General features: G+C 48.8%; 1 protein-coding gene across 1 annotated transcript in view; it reads left to right on the top strand.

The window, feature by feature from the left end:
- The first annotated feature begins 10,032 nt into the window (after nucleotides 1-10,032).
- PGR (progesterone receptor) overlaps nucleotides 10,033-17,344 on the top strand; it is a 72,953-nt gene continuing 65,641 nt past the window's right edge. The window contains exons 1-2 of the mRNA XM_084842651.1: nucleotides 10,033-12,286; nucleotides 15,845-15,996. Coding sequence (XP_084698777.1) covers nucleotides 10,812-12,286; nucleotides 15,845-15,996 — 1,627 coding nt within the window. The 5' untranslated portion in view covers nucleotides 10,033-10,811. The remainder of the gene's footprint in view (nucleotides 12,287-15,844; nucleotides 15,997-17,344) is intronic.

The raw sequence follows: 17,344 nt of genomic DNA, 5'->3' as shown, positions 1-17,344 counted from the left end.
CAGGCCATACAACACACAGAGTTCTGTCTTCCAATGCCCCCACTCCTCAGGCAGCTGCCTCACTCTGCCTAATGGCAGGGCTGGGGATTTATCAATCCACAGGTGTGTGTTTGTGTGTGTTTTCTTTGCTTTCTTACAATTCTGTTTTGTTTTGCAGAACACATTTTTGCAAGTATGAGCAATGGTTACTGCTCTGGGTAAGCAGGATGGGTGAAACCCACACAATAAACTATTCAGTTTTGCTAATGAAGCGTGGTACATACATAATCAAATCTCCCTTCCCTGATCTCTCAGCGTAGATCATCCAGGTCACTTTTATTTTCATTTTGGAGGGGGAAGAAAAACAAAAAGGAAGAGTAAACCGTATAACAAAACCCAGACTGTTCCTTTTAACCAGGTCAGCTTTTCAGAGCTTTCCTATAAAGCCAGCACGTCATACTCATAATTTCAGTGCCCTCCCGGGCAATGATCATTTTACAACAACACAGCTGTAATTGAAAACTATAGAAGGCCTGATGTGTATGTGTTGCTTCCCGCCTCCTGCCCCGCTGACAGTTACTGTGGAGATAATAAGACCGACACTTAGTGGTGTTTTTTCACCTAGACAGATATCTAGATGCATTTCCAGAAAAAAAAAATGGCAATCTCATTATCTCTATTTTGCAAAGTGAGAAACTCAGGCACAAAGATTCTAAAGCTACACTTAGCCCTAGTGGTCCCATTAGGGACCCTGGAAGTGTTTTTACAATGAGATGGCTCAAGGCGGCTGATATTAAATTAAACTCAAAGTAGATCCTAGCTGAACTGAAAAGGCAAATATTGCACTGAAAATCTCCTCCCCCGTTTTTGCAGGGTCATTTGTCTCCCGCAAAAGGGTGGGGGTGTTTTCAGAGACTTTGGGGAGTGGGAGAAATTCCAATATTTTTTTCTGGGGGTGGCTTGCCATGATAGAGACAAGATGGCAGAGGACTGCACGAATCTATCTTTTGCAGAAAAAAGCTTTGCACGGAACTGCAATAAGCAGCAGCCCAACAGCCCACAGGACCCCAATTTAAGAGCAAGAAAAGTGTTTTACTTACCTTTTGAGTGGCATTGACCTGAACCAAGCAGACACTACCATGGGGGGTGGGGGGGACGGACAGGGTGTTCTTTATGGCACTCCTGCACCCTCATTGGCCAGCTCCCCCCGCCCTGCCCCAAGGGAGCATCTGATTGGTTCAGATCCATACATTCTGAGATAGGGCACAGACTGAATATGCAGGTGGGGATAGGAAAAGGTCAGCAAGGAGTTTAAAGCAATTGCACTGTGGAAGAACCTTACTGGAAGTAGCTAACTTGGTGACTTTCTGAGACAAAACAAGCCTAATTAGAAAAGTAGTATCTGTTTCTGTCTCAGAGCAAGGAAGCCTAAAGATTGCTCTTTAGGGGATCCTTCGCAAGTACTTTTATAGCAAAACCTCACCCTTTTAAAGTGCAGAGTAATTTAGCTTTAGTGGCTACAGTTTGCTTTCTGACTGTCTTAAGTGCACTGAAATAGTGATTTCCCTATATATATATTATGTGCCCCAAACCCCTCTGTCTTAAATTTGACCCTTGGGCTGAAAGAAGTTCACTACCCCTGATTTAGCTGCTCCCAAGCCATTTAGGCCTTTAGGGCCAACACCATCACTTTAAATTGGGCCCAGAAATCAACTGGAAGCCAGTGCAGACTCCACTATTGCAGGTCACATCAGCCAGAAAAAGATACATCCAAGGTGGAATTGGCTGGGAGTCATTTTTCAATACACTAGAATTCAGGGATAGCCTTACCATTAGGCAGAGTGAGGTGGCTGTTTGTGTGTCAGCAAATTGTTACTTTTTAGTTGATTGTTGTTGTTGCTGTTGCGCTTCTCCTTGGGAGTAAAAATACATCTGGGATGTTCTGCCTCAGGTGCTAAAATAACTTGGCTAGTTGGCTACTATGTCCTTTGACTGTGCGGAGCGGCACCATTTGCTGTTCCACTTCAGGCAGCAAAATATTTTCAGCGAGCCGTATGGGCGTTAAGTGAATTGTGCTTCAGTGTCCAGTAATCTTCTCCCCAAGTCCGTGGCTCAAAATATTCCACTGAGTCAGTGAACTGCGTGGAAGGTGCTGGATTGTGGACAAATATTCAGTTTATTCTGTAAGGATTCCAGAATATATTTTACAAGGGACAGTGCAATAATATTTGTTTCTCTGCCAGGATGAATCCTTCTGAAGGTTATTACTAAAGGATAGGAGGGGAGCCTGTATTGTTTTGGCCTGCAAACCCCAGATCCTAGAGAAAATGTATGTAAACTAGCTAAAGGTGCAATCCTATGCATGTTTAGCCAGAAAAAAACCCCTACAGCTCCCAGCATTCCCCAGTTGGGAGTTCTAGAACTTTTTTCTGTTTAAACATGCATAAAAGCGATCCCTAATTTTGTTTTATTGGCATACTGTTGAATCCATCCTGTGGATTAGGGTGACTATTTATGAATCGCCAAAAACAGGAAATATATCACCCAAAAATAGGACAAAGAGGACACCATTTTGCATAAAATCTGCAACTACTACTTTCTATGAATAGATGCAAACTTAGTGATAATTATTATATTTTAAATAGAAATACAGTACATCTCACCATAGTGTGGAATACTGACCAGTGACCTGTGTGTCTGCCTATTAATTCTACTGTCCTGCTCCTTACTGTTGATAAGCAACTGTTCTTATGGTTATTTCTCTTTAAACTGGAATTTAACAGGGCAGCCTCTCAAGTAGAAGACACCTTCTAAGAGAGTCCTCTGGCAGGACAGGTAATTTGACCCAGCTCTAATTTGGATGCACATCAGATTTGCACACACACTCATGATCCAGCAGATGATAAACACACAAGATTTGGGGAACAGTGCTTCACGTAACTCCCCACAGGCAAAGGTCTCTACAAGTTCTGCTACAGCTGATTCTTTAACCGAAGGTGCCATGGATTGAAGTTGAACCATTCTGCAAACACATCACGTGTTCTGCCACTGAGCTATATTTTCCTTACCATACGATGATTAACTTGCTAGGTCCTGTACCGGAATCTCGTTATCAAATCCATCTTTGTTTTACTTCCTTACATCATCTCTCATCCTGCAACCATTCCTGCTCCTCATTAGGTACACCGTTAGCACACAACAGACCTTGTTTTTCTCCTGTTTACCTGCATCACCAGTTATTGCCGTTTTCTTTACTCAACTTCAGGGAAGGTGAGTTACACAGGTCATTTCTTGCTGAAATCCCAGAAACGAACTGTGAGTTACACAATTCACTTCTTGCTGAAATCCCAAATGGTCTTGTTTTACAATTTGTAAAACAAGACCATTTGGGATTTCAGCAAGACACACTCTGTGATCCATAAACTAGATGTGTGGTGGGTGGTGGTTGTGGCTATTTTGCACATGCTTAAAATGCACCCATTAATGCTTCACATGCTGGCTTAAGCCCTGGCGCCCACTAATATTTCCCATCAATTAACCCATTAATTAAAATGCACCTGTTCACATGCTGGAGGATTCAGGCATAAGCCCTGGAAGTTCTGTGATGGCGCCAACTGGTGTGTTTTAGGCACCAATTAAAGACCCATCTCATTTGTTTATTTGTGTTTGTTAAGGTGTTTTGAGTATTTGATTTTAATGCTTTTGTAAATATTCTATACAACTGTTTTTGTATTTATTATGATGTATTTTAATCTTTCATTGTAAACTGCTTATAGATATTTTTATATATGGTAAGCGGTATGTAACTCTATTAAATAAATTATAAAGAACGCCAATGATAACCTCAAGCATTTTGGAACCTAGTATTAAACATTAGTATCATGTTAAGCATCCAGAAGATGGACTCAGCAACTAGCTGATAAAACAAAATTAGATAGTTTGTATACATTCTCCCTGTTTTTAGTAGGATCTGGAATCTGAAGACTAAATAAACACAGACACTCCCTCCTTTTTACTTTAATAGTAATCTTCTTAAAGATTTGGCTTGGAGAAGACACAAATATTATCACATTGTCCTTTTTAAATGGGTTCTCGAATGTTTAAGGGATACATGAAGTATTTCTCCAGTACTGAACACCTTCAACCCAGTTCAGTGACTCGGAGGAATATTCTGAGAGCATTTCTACATCAGGCTAAAATCCCACAGTTTTACTGGGACTTTCTGCTTCCATTTTCTTTTCAGGGTTACAACAGGCTCCTTTAGACAGTGAGCATGTCATGTGGAATTGAAAAATTTCTTTCTCGGCAATTAGGGATGTCAGAGAATTCCGCCACGGATCTTGGTGAGGCAGAATGCCAGTGCATTCGGCTCCCCGAACTCTGTGGCGGAACGGCCTGCCACCCCCCCACCCCCCACGGATCCCCCCCAGGACGAGACTTACCTGGGGCGGATGTTCCGGACGGCGGCGGCTCCAGCGGCAGCTTCGGCGGAGGCTGGTCTTCCGACCGGTTGCCGCCGCCATTTGCAGTCTCCCCCCCCCCCCATTCGTGATAGGCTACGTAAAGACTTACGTAGCCTATCCCGTCTGGGTTAAAAACAAAAAACAAAATGCATACGCAAATGGTGGCGGCTGTAGCCGCCATTTGCGTATGCGTTTTTGTTTTTTAAAACCCAGACGGGATAGGCTACGTAAGTCTTTACGTAGCCTATCACGGCTGAATACAGGGTCGCAAACGGCGGCGGCTATGGCTGCCGCCATTTGCATCCCTGCTAGCCAGCGGCCGGATGTCCGGCTGCTGGCGGAGCTGGCTGGCGGCTCCATGGAATCACCACGGAGCGGAGCCGGCCGGCCAGGATTCTGGGGGGTGGGATGGAGTGCCTCCCCCCCCCAGTGGAACCCAGCGGAGCCGGGTAAGGGGGGTTTCGTACATCCCTATCAGCAATGCTCTATATGTTCAATGAAACAGTGCCATCTTGTGGTTGAATTATAGCGCTACGCTGTCTTCACATACTGCCAATATTGCGCAATTACGGTTTATCTATGAACTTTTTGAAAGCGGGATAACTGGGGAAAAGCATGGGAGACATCATGGAGGATGATGACATTGTGTAAAGGACCTGCAAACTTCTGTGAGTGGCTAATCATGAACAAGCAATGAACTGCTCATGTAGAGAAGCCCTGAGCCACAGACTTGAAGAAAAGATTGTCAGACACTGAAGCACAATTTCACCGAATGCCCACTTCATAGTATAATTAGAAGCACAATTCTTATGCCTTTAGTCTGAAATAAGTCTCACTGCATTCAGTGAACCTTACTTGCAAGTTAATGTGCATACCATCTTTTTAGTTAATTTACAGTTTTCTTATCAATCAATCTGATTAATCAACTAACATTGCGGCCATAAGGTATGCCAATTGCACACATTTTTTCCTTCATCAGCATTTTCAAAATGAAAGCACCCTGGAACTCAACCAAACCAGATGCTCTCATATTAGATCATTACAAGCCTTTCATGCTCCCAGAAAAGCTGCTCTAGAAACTCAGGGAACCATCTGGAGGACCATGTAATGCATCTTGCCCCATTTTGAAGGAAAACTCTCCTTCCACTTGTTCAATGAACATGCAAGGGGTGGAGGAGGGACACTTAGTCCCACCCATTGCTGGAACCATGTCTGTTCTTCAAATGATATGACATGCATATCCAGCTGTGGATGGAGTTATCCTGCATAGCTCGGCATCAAGGGTAGGCATGATTGGGCACCTGGCAAGGGCCCATACACCAATAGAGGGCCCACTGAGAAGAGTCCCCAAACATGTTCCTCTTCCTTTTCACTATTGCAGCCTGCTTGTGCACCCACTTCTTGTTCTGACCCAGACATCAGTAGAGGTGTGAAGGAGGAGCAGTAGCTGCCACTGTCTGCTTGCTCCCTGCCTGCCTCTCAAGCAAGCAGGTGGTAAAAGCTATGAGGAAGTGGAGCAGAAGCATGTGATGATACTGGTGAGAAGGCAGAAACCCGGAGGGAGAGGGGCCCATTCAGTGTGCCTTGCCCAAGGACCCTTCAGTATCTGGAGCTGGCTCTGGCGCCGTGACTCTCTCCGTACATTCTTTCAATGTGCGGAGAGGGCTGTGTGAATCCTCCTTCTGTGTTCTTGAAAGTGCTCTCTCTTCTGAGGACAATTATAACATTCCCATTGCAGATGACCACACTGGACTTGGCAACAACAGCCATCTTCCTGGTGGCAAAGCCCACAGTGAGTTGTTTCATGCAATCATCAAATGTCTCACCGGAAGCCAGCTTCCAAGTTATCAAAAACAGGTCACAAATTGTGCATAGGATTAGCTAAAGCTGCAGTCCTATGCCTGCTAACCAGGGTGTAAGCCTCATTGGACTTAATGGGATTTACTTTAGAGTAGACCTGTATAGCCTCCTAAAGAACATCCTTGAAATCTTACTAGAAACCCTAAAGAGAATACCAATTCTAATGTATAGTCTCTTTTACCTTTTTAGTTGGTTGTGCTATATGCTCCTTGTTATTGCTTTTAGAAATGGTTGGTTAGGTTTATATTTAGAATTATATTGTATCATTCTATGGTTATTCTGTACGGTGCTTTGGATATTTTTACTGGAGGAGCGAGATATAGATAAGCGCACGATGATGATGATGATGAAACTGTATGAAACTAGGAAACTACTTTGGGTTGGAATAGAGAATCAGTTTGTCCTTAAAGAATGGGAGGTAAGGCTGAGCCTACATGGAGTGCTGTTGATTTCCCAACATGCCATGCCAACATGAGTACCGCATAAGGGATACCGTATGTCAAATTGCCAGAAGTGCTCCCTTGATGGATGATTTATGCCCCTTAGATCACTGGAAAGCTCAGCCCTGAACCCTGCAGGCAGGCAGGGTGGTGGTTAGCCCATCCACCAGGCACAGAAATTCCAGCCTCTTGGGGACAGAATTCCCATGCCATCTTCTTAACACTGGCTTGTGAGGGGCTCACTCACCAATCAGAGACCACGTGGGTGGAAATTGCACCCAACTTGGGAGGGTGCAGTTTTCAGCGCCTTCTGTGATTGAACCCCTCTTCAGACATGCTCCACCACCCTGAACCAAGAAGAAGGGGGTTTGGCCTGTAGGGACTTAAAAAATAGGTAGAAATGGTGCCCTTATTGGCATCATTTCCACCTCTTCTAGGACTGGCACAGGGGGTTCATGTGACATACCCCACTACCTTGAATCAATAGGAAGTGGTCTTAGCATCTGCGGACTGATGATGTGGGTAGAAATGGTGTGCTTTGGTCCAGTGGAGGCAGGTGGTTATGTTTTTGATGGGACTGTGATTCCATTCTAGGTTTCAGTCAGAACCAGCCAGAACTCTAAAGGAGCTATCCAAGGTTCTGAACCCATTTGGAGGATAGGGTTCGGCACCTTGCATAGCTCCTTTAAAGCACTGGCTGGTTCTGACTAAAACCCAGTATGAAATCAAAGCCCCACCAAAATCAGTGCCACCAGCCTCCACCGCTTCGGTCACTTAGGCTGCGTACAGATTATATTTTCCAAAGAGCAATAGGAAAAAAAACCTTCCCTTTTACCACTACGATGGCACTAACGCTGATTCATCACTGGTTGCTTGATCGCTATAGAAATGTAACGGGGAGAGCAAATGCCTGTTTCTAATCTGGAATTGCAGCCATTTCCATAGCCCCTAGTGAACCTGGTGAAATTGACTCCCAAACAGCTTCTGGATTAGCCAATTTTAGAAAGGAAGAAAATGGCAAGGTATTACTGAGAGGGAAGTGACAGAAGTGCACCTTTTTTTTTCTTCTGAAAAAGTGATATGCACACATGTACGCACTTAGCCTATCACATGCTTAAAATTAAAATATAATTTGCTTTGATCATGAAGAGGAGGCGTGTATTAGGTGCATGTGCACTATGCAACGTGAGTCTTAACAGGCACACCAAAATGTACACACATCTGTTGCAGTAATGTTAGTTGCACTGCAGGAACCTAGTTCTGGCTTTTACCAGTTTCTGCTTGAAGTGCTGGAGAAATCAAAAGAGCCACTTTGACGAGACAATGGGGATGTGCGAACTTCAGACAGAGGCAGCTCTGCAACATCGCTCCAAACAGCTATTCAAAAGCAGGGCAGTGTGGTGGCAGTCGGAACTGGGAGAGGAGAGATGGAGGGTGAGGGCAGCTGAGCAACTGGAGCGGCCGCTCCTGCAAGGAGCAGCTGCCACCTCTTCTCTCGCTCATGCTCTCTGGACAGCCACACTGGCTTCAATCCTTCCCACCCAGAGAGAAGGTAAGTGACTCACCCCTGGTGACTGGTGTGCAGGGGGGACTGGGCCCTGCAGCCCGCTTCTCTCTGCAGCACTGCCCAAAGGGAGAGACTGGGTGGAAGCAGAGCCTCCTCCTGCAAGGAGCAGCTGCCTCCTCCTCTCGCTCGCTTGTGCGTTCTCTTGGCTCTGCTGGGCCCAATCCTCCTCACTGCTCCACCAGAGAGAAAAGACGTGAGCAAGGAACCACCGCCGAAACACCCTTCCTCACCTGTGCTCTCCCAGCGAGCCCAACCCCCTGCAAAGAGTGAGCAAGCGGGAAGAGGAAGAGCTGAGGAAGAGCTGGAATGGTCGGCCTCCCCGCCAGCTCCCTAGTTCTCTCTGTGTGGCTTCCCTCGGCCCAATCCTGCCCCCCCAATGCTTCCTCCCCACCAGAAGGAAGTGGACAAAGGCAGGAGCAACTGCCCCCTCCACTCACTCACTCGCCTGTGCTCTTCCTCTGGGCAGTGCAGAGATGGGGAGCAAGTGAGCGACAGGAGGCCACAGCTGCACCTCTTGCTTGCTGTCTCTCTCTGGGGTGGTTTGGTGGGGAGGACTGGGCCCCAGAGAGAGGGAGAGGGAAAAGCAGCTCTCTGCAACTGCTGTTTGCTAGAGCGGCCTGCTCCCTCTCCCGCCCAGAACGGGCTCAGTGGGGCTGCCCGGAGAAGGTGCAAGGCACCCCGTTTGCTCGCCCCCTCCTTGTGACCCACTGCTACTCAGAGGAAAAGTGCAAGTGGGCAAGGGCGAGGCGGCTGGAGCAGTGGTGTCTTCTCCTGCCTCTTTGTGTGGCCCTGGTCCTCCCTCCACCTGGAGAGAGGAAGAGGGAGGAGACGCTGCTCCGGCAAGGAGCCGGGCCCAACCCCTACCGCAGCCCTGGCCAGAGGGAAAGTGCAGGCAAGCCAGCAAAAAGGGAGAGGACAAGGACGCAGCCGCTCTTTGCAGTGGCTTGCCCTATTTCTCTGAGTGGTGCACGGCAGGGGGGGATTGGGCCTGCTGGTGTGCAGCAACGCTGCACCACGAAAAGCACGTTGTGGCCCAACCCCCCAACTCAGAACCAGCCTAGAGAGGAAGCAAAGGAGAAACCCTTCTTCGCACAGCGCAGAGTTAAACTACGGAATTTGCTACCACAGGATGTCGTGAGTGATGGCCACCAATTTGGATGGCTTTCAAAGGGGGTTGGACAAATTCCTGGAGGAGACGGCTATCAATGGCTACTAGTCCTGATGGCTATATGCTACCTCCAGCATCAGAGGCAGTATGCCTGTGTACACCAGTTGCTGGGGAACATGGGCAGGAGGGTGCTGTTGCACTCGTGTCCTGCTTGTGGGTTTCCTGTGGGCAGCTGCTTGCTTGGCCACCGTGTGAACAGAATGCTGGACGGGATGGACCCTTGGTCTGATCCAGTGTGGCTGTTATGCTCTTGGTGGGCTTCGAATATCTAAAGGGTTGTTACACAGAAAATGGATGATGCGTTCTCTGTTGCTTCAGAGGGCAGAGCCAGGGCCAGTGGGTGGACACTAGCTCTTCTCATGCTCTAAGTAGGGGGGGGGGGAGAGGAATGGCTAACGAAAGTGTGCGGGGGGGGCCCGGAAATTAGGGGGAGGCGGAGCTAGAAGCCTGTCTGCCTCCAGGCGCGGCCGTCCTGCCGTTTCGCTGGCCCGGCCAGCAGGCAGAGGGGCCGAGCGCCCGCAACTGGCCACCAGGAGGCAGCGCCGAGCCCGGGTTGGTGTTGGGTCGGTCCGGCTGGCTGGCTGGCAGGAGTCCCAGGCTCCCGCTCTCCTCCTCGCTGCCGCTGCAGCCCAGTTCGCTGCATCTTCCTCCCTCGGCAGGTCGCCGGGTTCGGAACGACCCTTTTGGCCACCTGTTGCCGCGCGGACCGGAGGCGGGCGGGCAGCGCTCGCGGCTCCGGGCAGGGGTCAGAGGGGGCCTTCCCGGGGAGAACGGCCTCGTCGGGACAGCGGCGGCGACGGGCGGAGCCCCAGCGCTCCCCGGCTGGAGAGGTAGCTCCGGGGCAGGAAAGGGCGGCCGCAGGGCCGAGCGCGCCTCGCGTCCCTTCTGGGCAGGCGGGGGAGGCGCTGCAGCGGGCGCCTTCCGCGTCTGGCCGCTGCGGGGCTTGCCTCGGGGCGCCCTGCGAGCCATCGGGGGCCGTCTGCGGGGCGCTAGCACCGCGGGCGCTGGCAAGCCGGGCAGGTGACGGCTGGCGCGGGCGGGGGGCCCGTCTGGGCTCCTTCTGGATCCGCGCTTCGCTTCCTCCTCCTCCGGCCAAGTTTGATCGCCGCTCGGGTCTCTTTCCCCAGCTGGGATCTCCCACGACGGAGATGAGCGTGGAGCCTGTCGCCAGGTGAACAGACGGCGGGAGCGGGCTCTGGAGCAAAGGGAATCAAGATGTTGGCGCGGAGAGGCCGGTGCCTCGGTGCCGGTCCTGCTTAGCCGGCGACCTGCCCCGCCCCGCCTGCCACCGAGTCGGATTCGTCGCCCGCCCCGTCGAACTTCTTGTGAGAGAGATGAAGACCAAAGGGGGTGCCCGGGACCCGACGTCCTCCTCCTCCTCCTGCTCTGCCCAGGATGGGTCAGTCCTTTCGCGAGGCCCCCAACCGCCTGGACAGGAGCCGTTTCCCCGAAGGGAGACCGTCGAAGCCATAGACTTGTCCTTGGACGTGCTGTTGTATCCCAAAAGCAGCGAAGACGACGATGAAGAGGAGGAGGAGGAGGAGGGAGACGATCCGCCATTGCACCAGTCGTGCCTCCTGGGCGAAGAGGAGGAGGAGGGGGAGGGAGAAAGGAAGGGCGACTCCCCCTTGGTCCAGCAAAGCTGCGGCTCCCCGGCGGACAAGGATGCCTTGGACCGGGTCTTGGACACCTTCTTGGCCCCCTCCTCCGCCCAGGCCAGCTCGGACAGCCCCTCTGCGGCGTGGTCTCTCTTCGGCCCCGAGATCCCCGAGTTCATCGGCGGGCTGATGAGCCGCCGCCCCGACGGCAAAGCCGGGGACGCGCCAGCGACCGCCGCTTCCCTGCCGCCTCCGCCCCCGGCGGGCAGCGCCGCCGCCGCTGCTGCTGCTGGCCGCTGGAAGGCGGCTACGGATGCGGATGGAGGAGGGCCTTTCAGGAGCCCAAAGGGCAAGGCGCCAACGCCCGCCGCCTCGGCACCGTGCAAGGGCGAGCACAGCCTTGCGCCGCGGGGCTCGACCGAGCAGGGCTTGGACGCCGCCGCCGCTCCCTCCGCCGCCGCCTCTTCCAGCACCAGCGCCGCCAGCAGCAGCGGCAGACTCCCGCTGGCTCCGGCGGCGGCCTCCGGGCGCGCTCCCCTGCCCGCCCCGTCGAGCTCGCACGAGATTCTCAACGTGCCCATCCTGCCGCTCAACCCGGCCTACTTAGCCGCCCGGACTCGGCAGCTGCTGGACGTGGACGAACTCCAGGACGGCAGCCCCTTTGGCGGGCACCAGGGCGCCGTCTCCCCGCCGTCTTGCACCATCCAGGATTTCGCGAACTACATGTATTCGCCCAAAGAAGGGCAGCCGCCGCCTTACGTCTTCGGCGGGGACTTCCAGCCCAGCTTCAGGATCAAGGAGGAAAGCCTGGCCGCGGCCTCCGCGAAGAACAGCGCTTACTTGGGCGCCAAAACTTCGGCGGCGGCAGGAGCGGCGATGCTTTGCGCGGACTACGCGCCGCCAAGCGCTGCTCCTCCTCAGCCCAAGAACAGCAGCGGCAGCCACGAGGCCTCCTCTTCCCTGGAGTGCATCCTCTACAAGGCTGAGGTCGCTGCTGCGGCTGCTGCGGCGGGCTCCTACGGACCAGCGCCTTGCAAAGCCTCCACCAGCTGCATAGTGCAGAGGGAGAGCCTCAGCTTGCCCTCGACGTCCAGCGCGGCGGCGGCGGCTCAGGCCCTTTATCAGCCGCTCGCCTTCCACGGCTCGCAGCAGCTCGCCGGCCTCAAAGACGGGTTGCCCCAGTTCTACTCGCCCTATTTGAGCTACATAAGGTAGGAGGGGTTATTCATCCTCCCCCCCGCACCCCCAATTGCCACAAAAGTATTGCGGCGTTAAAGTTTGAACTTGGCAACCTATTACGGCCGGTTAAATGATTTTTTTTTTTCGTGGATTCAGGCCGCAATCCTTTATCCGCCTACCTGGAAGTCAGTTCATGGAAGTTTCTTCTCAGTAGATCTGTAAAGGATTGCATCGTCAGTGTTCCAGTTAGGAGGTGTGGTGGAGTGTGGTGGGGGAACTAATGAAATCTGCAAGGCCCCCCACACCCATTTTAAATAAATCACCTTTTTAAAGGCTTTTAACTTTCTGGAAAGCACTGAGTTGATTGCTTGCATTCCCATTGATTAAATCAATTAGAATTATAAGCGAAAATGGCATTTTAAGAAAGCTGCAGTATAGGTACCGTGTGGGAATGTGGAAGGAAGTTTGAGAAGGAGAACAGTTTTGCGAACAAACCTACAGAAAGATCATATTTAACATTTCCTTTACCATACTCTGCCATTGTCACACCCCAGTACCTAAATTGCCTCAAAAAATGCCCTTAACTCAGACCCAATAGTTAAAATGTTCCATCTGATTAGAATTGCTGCCACCCCCAACATCAACATGAAGAAGCTGTCTTACCTGCTGTGTTCAGTAGTGCTAGTTCTTATTCTGTAGTGACAGCTGCTCTACAATGTGTAATTCACTTTATAGGATGACATGCCTAGTCAAAAAGGATCTCCGCTACGTTTAATCTACGGATTAATCAACCACTTAAAGCTTGCAGCCTTACAGGTAGCCCTTCAGTGGTGCAGAATGAGTAAGGCATCAAAACACTTATTATAGACTATAATAACAGACATCTACTTGCTTCATTTTAGTTCTTTCATCCTACAATCATAAACACATACTTATTAGGTATTAAGCCCCATTAAACAGAGCAAGTCTTATTTCTGAGTCAACAATTCTATACTTGTGCTGTTAATGATTAAATGCGGATTTGGGACACAGTTCATTAATGGCTACAACTAACGACCATTATAGCTACTTGGGTCAATCACTATCTCTCACCATAAGCTACCTTGCTGAGAGGATAGAAGGAGTTTTTTACACCACGCTGGAGGAAGGGCAGGGAAAAAACCCATACCAAAGAAAAATAGGCAATTATTTGTTCGCAGAAAAGGGCACGCTCCAGTAACACTACTCTCCAGTAGCACTAATAGAGAGGCCCTGTGTATGTTTACTCAGAAGTGAGTCCTACTGCGCTCAATGGGGCTTACTCCTAGGTATGCATGTATAGGTTTCCAGCTTAGGTTTTCCATGTATTATAGGCACAGCTTCTAAACTAAGACCAGTCCACAAAATTAGGAAGGGATGCCATACAGATCTGTACTTTTTACCAGTAATTCCAGGCAGTTCTTCCCCACATAATCCTTAAAATAGTACTAAATGTAGCTCTGCCAACATTTCATAACATTAGTTATTGTTTATAATGCAATATTTACTACCACACTTTCCAGTATCCCCAGCGATAATTGATCAATTGATAATTGATAATTCTTACATCATCTACACTCACAACAACTTCTGTTAAAATTCGTACATCAGACAATGGGACATTACAGGTGATAATTCCATCATTCAAACAAATGCGGCTGATATTTAGTTATGCCTTAGCACTGGGTGGAAATGTAACACACATGCAAGCAATTAGCACACAGAGTTGGGTCAGGAAACCCTGATACCATGCTTTTGGACCAGATCATATGATTTAAGAGTGAACTATAAACTTTTAAGAGGGCATCAAAGAGCTCTGGAGATCTGCATGCAACCCAACCCCCCAGTTTTCAATACTCAGACCCCAGTCTGCTGAGCCATGGAGTACTCCGTTGTTGTAAATCAGATGATGTTCCATTGAAACTGGTCTGTCACCACTTCCTTAGTCTGTGGATTCTTCACGACAGTGATATTACATTACTGATGGGAGAAGGCTAGTGCAAAATCATGCTTCCATCCAGGGGGAAGGACAAGGGTGTGTGCATTTTTGGTCAGTGAAGTCGCTCCTGCCAGCCCTCCCTGATTTGTCATTGCCTGCATCTTCAGGTGGTGAGACCCACTCAGTAAGGTAGTTTAGATGTCACGATAAACCATGGTTTATCATGATGGGAACAAGCTGCAGTGAGCCATGGGCTCACGCGCTGCCCCCTCCCCTCTCGTCCAGGCTCTGGTGCAGTCACAAGGAGGAGATCAGAAGCTCTTGCTTCAGGTTTTCCTTATATGCCCAGGGGTGTAGTGGTGGGGGGTCTCATGGGGACAAAGACCCAGGATGTTTTTAAGAGCCAGGTCTCAGCCAGGTCCCTCCCACTCCCAGCCTACCGCTGTGAGCCAGGCTCTTCCAGCCGTCTCCTCCCCTTCCCTGACGCCGATTGAGGGTGAAGCTTCTATAGAGTATCATATTTTAGTCTCTCCTCACAAGTCTTTTGTTTCCAGTCCCCTGATCCTCTTCCTTGCCCTCCTCTTTACCCTCTCCAGTTTGTCTGCATCCTTCTTAAAGTGTGGCTCCCAGAACTGGACACAGTACTCAAGATGAGGCCTAAGCAGTGCTGAGTAGAGGGGAACTAGGACTTCACGTGATTTGGAAGCTATGCTTCTATTAATGCAGCCCAAAAGAGCATTGGCCTTTTTTGCAGCCACATCACATTGTTGGCTCATATTCAGCTTGCAATCTACAACAATTCCAAGATCTTTGGATCCAAGATAGTTGCCACAAGCCAGAGTCCTTCTGCAATCCCATGTTTTAAGGGCTGACACATTTATTTCAGTGATAGGAGCAGAACACTGTACCATGCACAAACATGTGGGATGTGTTTGGCTTCACTGACAGCAGTTTACGGATGGAATAGTTTTATGTGACTGCTGGATCTCTTGGCCTCTCACAACAAATGGCTGGTTTATGATTTCTCCATATTACTCTCCTGCATGCCGAAACTAGTCATCAATTAAGACTGTGCTTGGCAAGTTGGGGTGTGTGAATTTTCTGCATATACCAAAGATTAGTTGCACGAGCCAAAGATTTCTCTTGGACCATGAAGAGGGCGTAGGGCCACAATGGATGAGGTGGTGGTAGACTTGTTTCGGGGGGGTGGGGGAGGATCTGTTTTTTAAAATAAATGGGATGCATAGGTGAGCTGCATACATCCTTCTCCTATCTGCAGTTCGCCTGCTTGCAGTCTCTCTCTCCCCCGCCCCCGCCCAGTGATTTTTCTCCCGATTGGGGGCTCTCCCATACATTGTAAGTGATGGATGCAGGGAGACACACATTTAAAAAGTCAGGCCTGCTGATATCTCATCAGTGCTGGCTCTTAGGCATGTCCTGCATGTGTGATGTGACTCGTGTTATTGCCGTGCTAGAAGATCACTGTTTTACGGTAGGTAATGTCCACAAGTTTTTCTGACCTTTATCGTTGTGATGGTTAATGGCCGTTTCCAAAGTACAGCTTGACATTTCTTCCATCCTGTCTAGGATGCCTTCTATTTTAAGGCCTCACGCCTTTGCCTACTTTACTTAGGTCCGATGCAGAAGCTGACCAGAGCCCTCAGTATGGTTTTGAATCATTACCCCAGAAGATCTGCCTTATCTGCGGTGATGAAGCTTCAGGCTGCCACTATGGGGTGCTCACATGCGGGAGCTGCAAAGTGTTTTTCAAAAGAGCCATGGAAGGTAAAGGGTGGTGGCTTTTCTTGTCATGGTCATATTATAATGATCTACAGAGTTCTTTAAGGCGTTAACATTTTATAGCTGGTACTTGCTAGCACTGTTGTGTGTGTGGGGGGGGGGGTTGAGAGATTATATGCAAATATTTGCAGAACATGATTGCTTTTTTTGTAATGATCTCATATGAGAGCGTCCTGTTTGGTTGCTTTCTAGGATGCTTTCATTTAGAAAATGCTGATGAAGAGGCAAACGTATGCAATGGCACATACTTAAACTATACATGTAGTTAAACTATGGAATTCGCTACTGCAAGATGTAGTGATGGCCACCAATTTGGATGGCTTTAAAAGAGGGTTAGATAAATTCCTGGAGAATAAGGCTATCAGTGGCTACAAGTCCTGATGACTATATGCTCCCTACGTTATCACAGGCAGTATGCATGTGTACACCAGTTGCTGGGGAACAAAGGTGGGAGGATGCTGTTGCACTCATGTCCTGCTTGTGGTTTTCCCATGGGTAGCTGGTTGGCCACTGTGAACAGAATGCTGGATTAGATGGACCCTTCGTCTGATCCAGCATCGCTCTTTTTATGTTCTTATATCTACAGTGTTTAATTGATTAATTGGTTAGATTACTTGATGAGAAAACTTTGAATTGTCTAAAAAGGTGGCCCTCAATTAATCTGGCAAAAGAATTAAAAATTATTTTTAATACAACTCTAGTTTAATGGCTGGAACTTTTATTTGCCTTCTGAAATTTTAGGAGGTATTGCCCAGGGTTTATGTTTGTACATTCCTTTCGTTTCTGTGAGAATGTACATATCCATTCATCTATCTAGGCTGAGAAGCTTCCATCTTTTCAGTTTTAAGCAATATTGTGGAAGAAAACAATGTAGTTAATCTTATTGTGTCTTCTAATTTTTTCCAATGGGAAGTTTAGTTTTGTTTTAAATTATTGTTAGTCTCGTAATGATGCTTTATAAATGCAGTGGCTTTGCTTTATTTGCAGGAGACAAGTATAAAATAGTTTTTTGCACCTTGATAATTGAACCAAGTTTAATTTCAAATTCCCCTAAAGTGCTTTTGTTGGAAAACCATTTTGGGAATTATGCTGTTCATCTTGTCATTGTTTTGAATTTTCTATGACCTCTGTCTGTTGTAGTCTTGCATGCTGAGTGTTCCCCAAATAGCATTTTTTGCTTGTGGAAGATTGTGATTGTTGCATATCATATAGGAGGCTGTGGACTTGATATTCAAATGTATGCTTATCTGCATAAAACAAAGCCTGGGACTTGTGAACTGTGCTGGTTTCCTAAAAGCGATATATCCATATCTATATACAGACGCACACAATT

This window comes from Heloderma suspectum, chromosome 3, assembly GCF_057233095.1.
Source record: "Heloderma suspectum isolate Gila_16-S chromosome 3, 16-S_ref, whole genome shotgun sequence".
In the NCBI taxonomy this organism is placed as follows: Eukaryota; Metazoa; Chordata; class Lepidosauria; order Squamata; family Helodermatidae; genus Heloderma; species Heloderma suspectum.
This window is presented reverse-complemented; position numbering and strand designations above follow the sequence as displayed.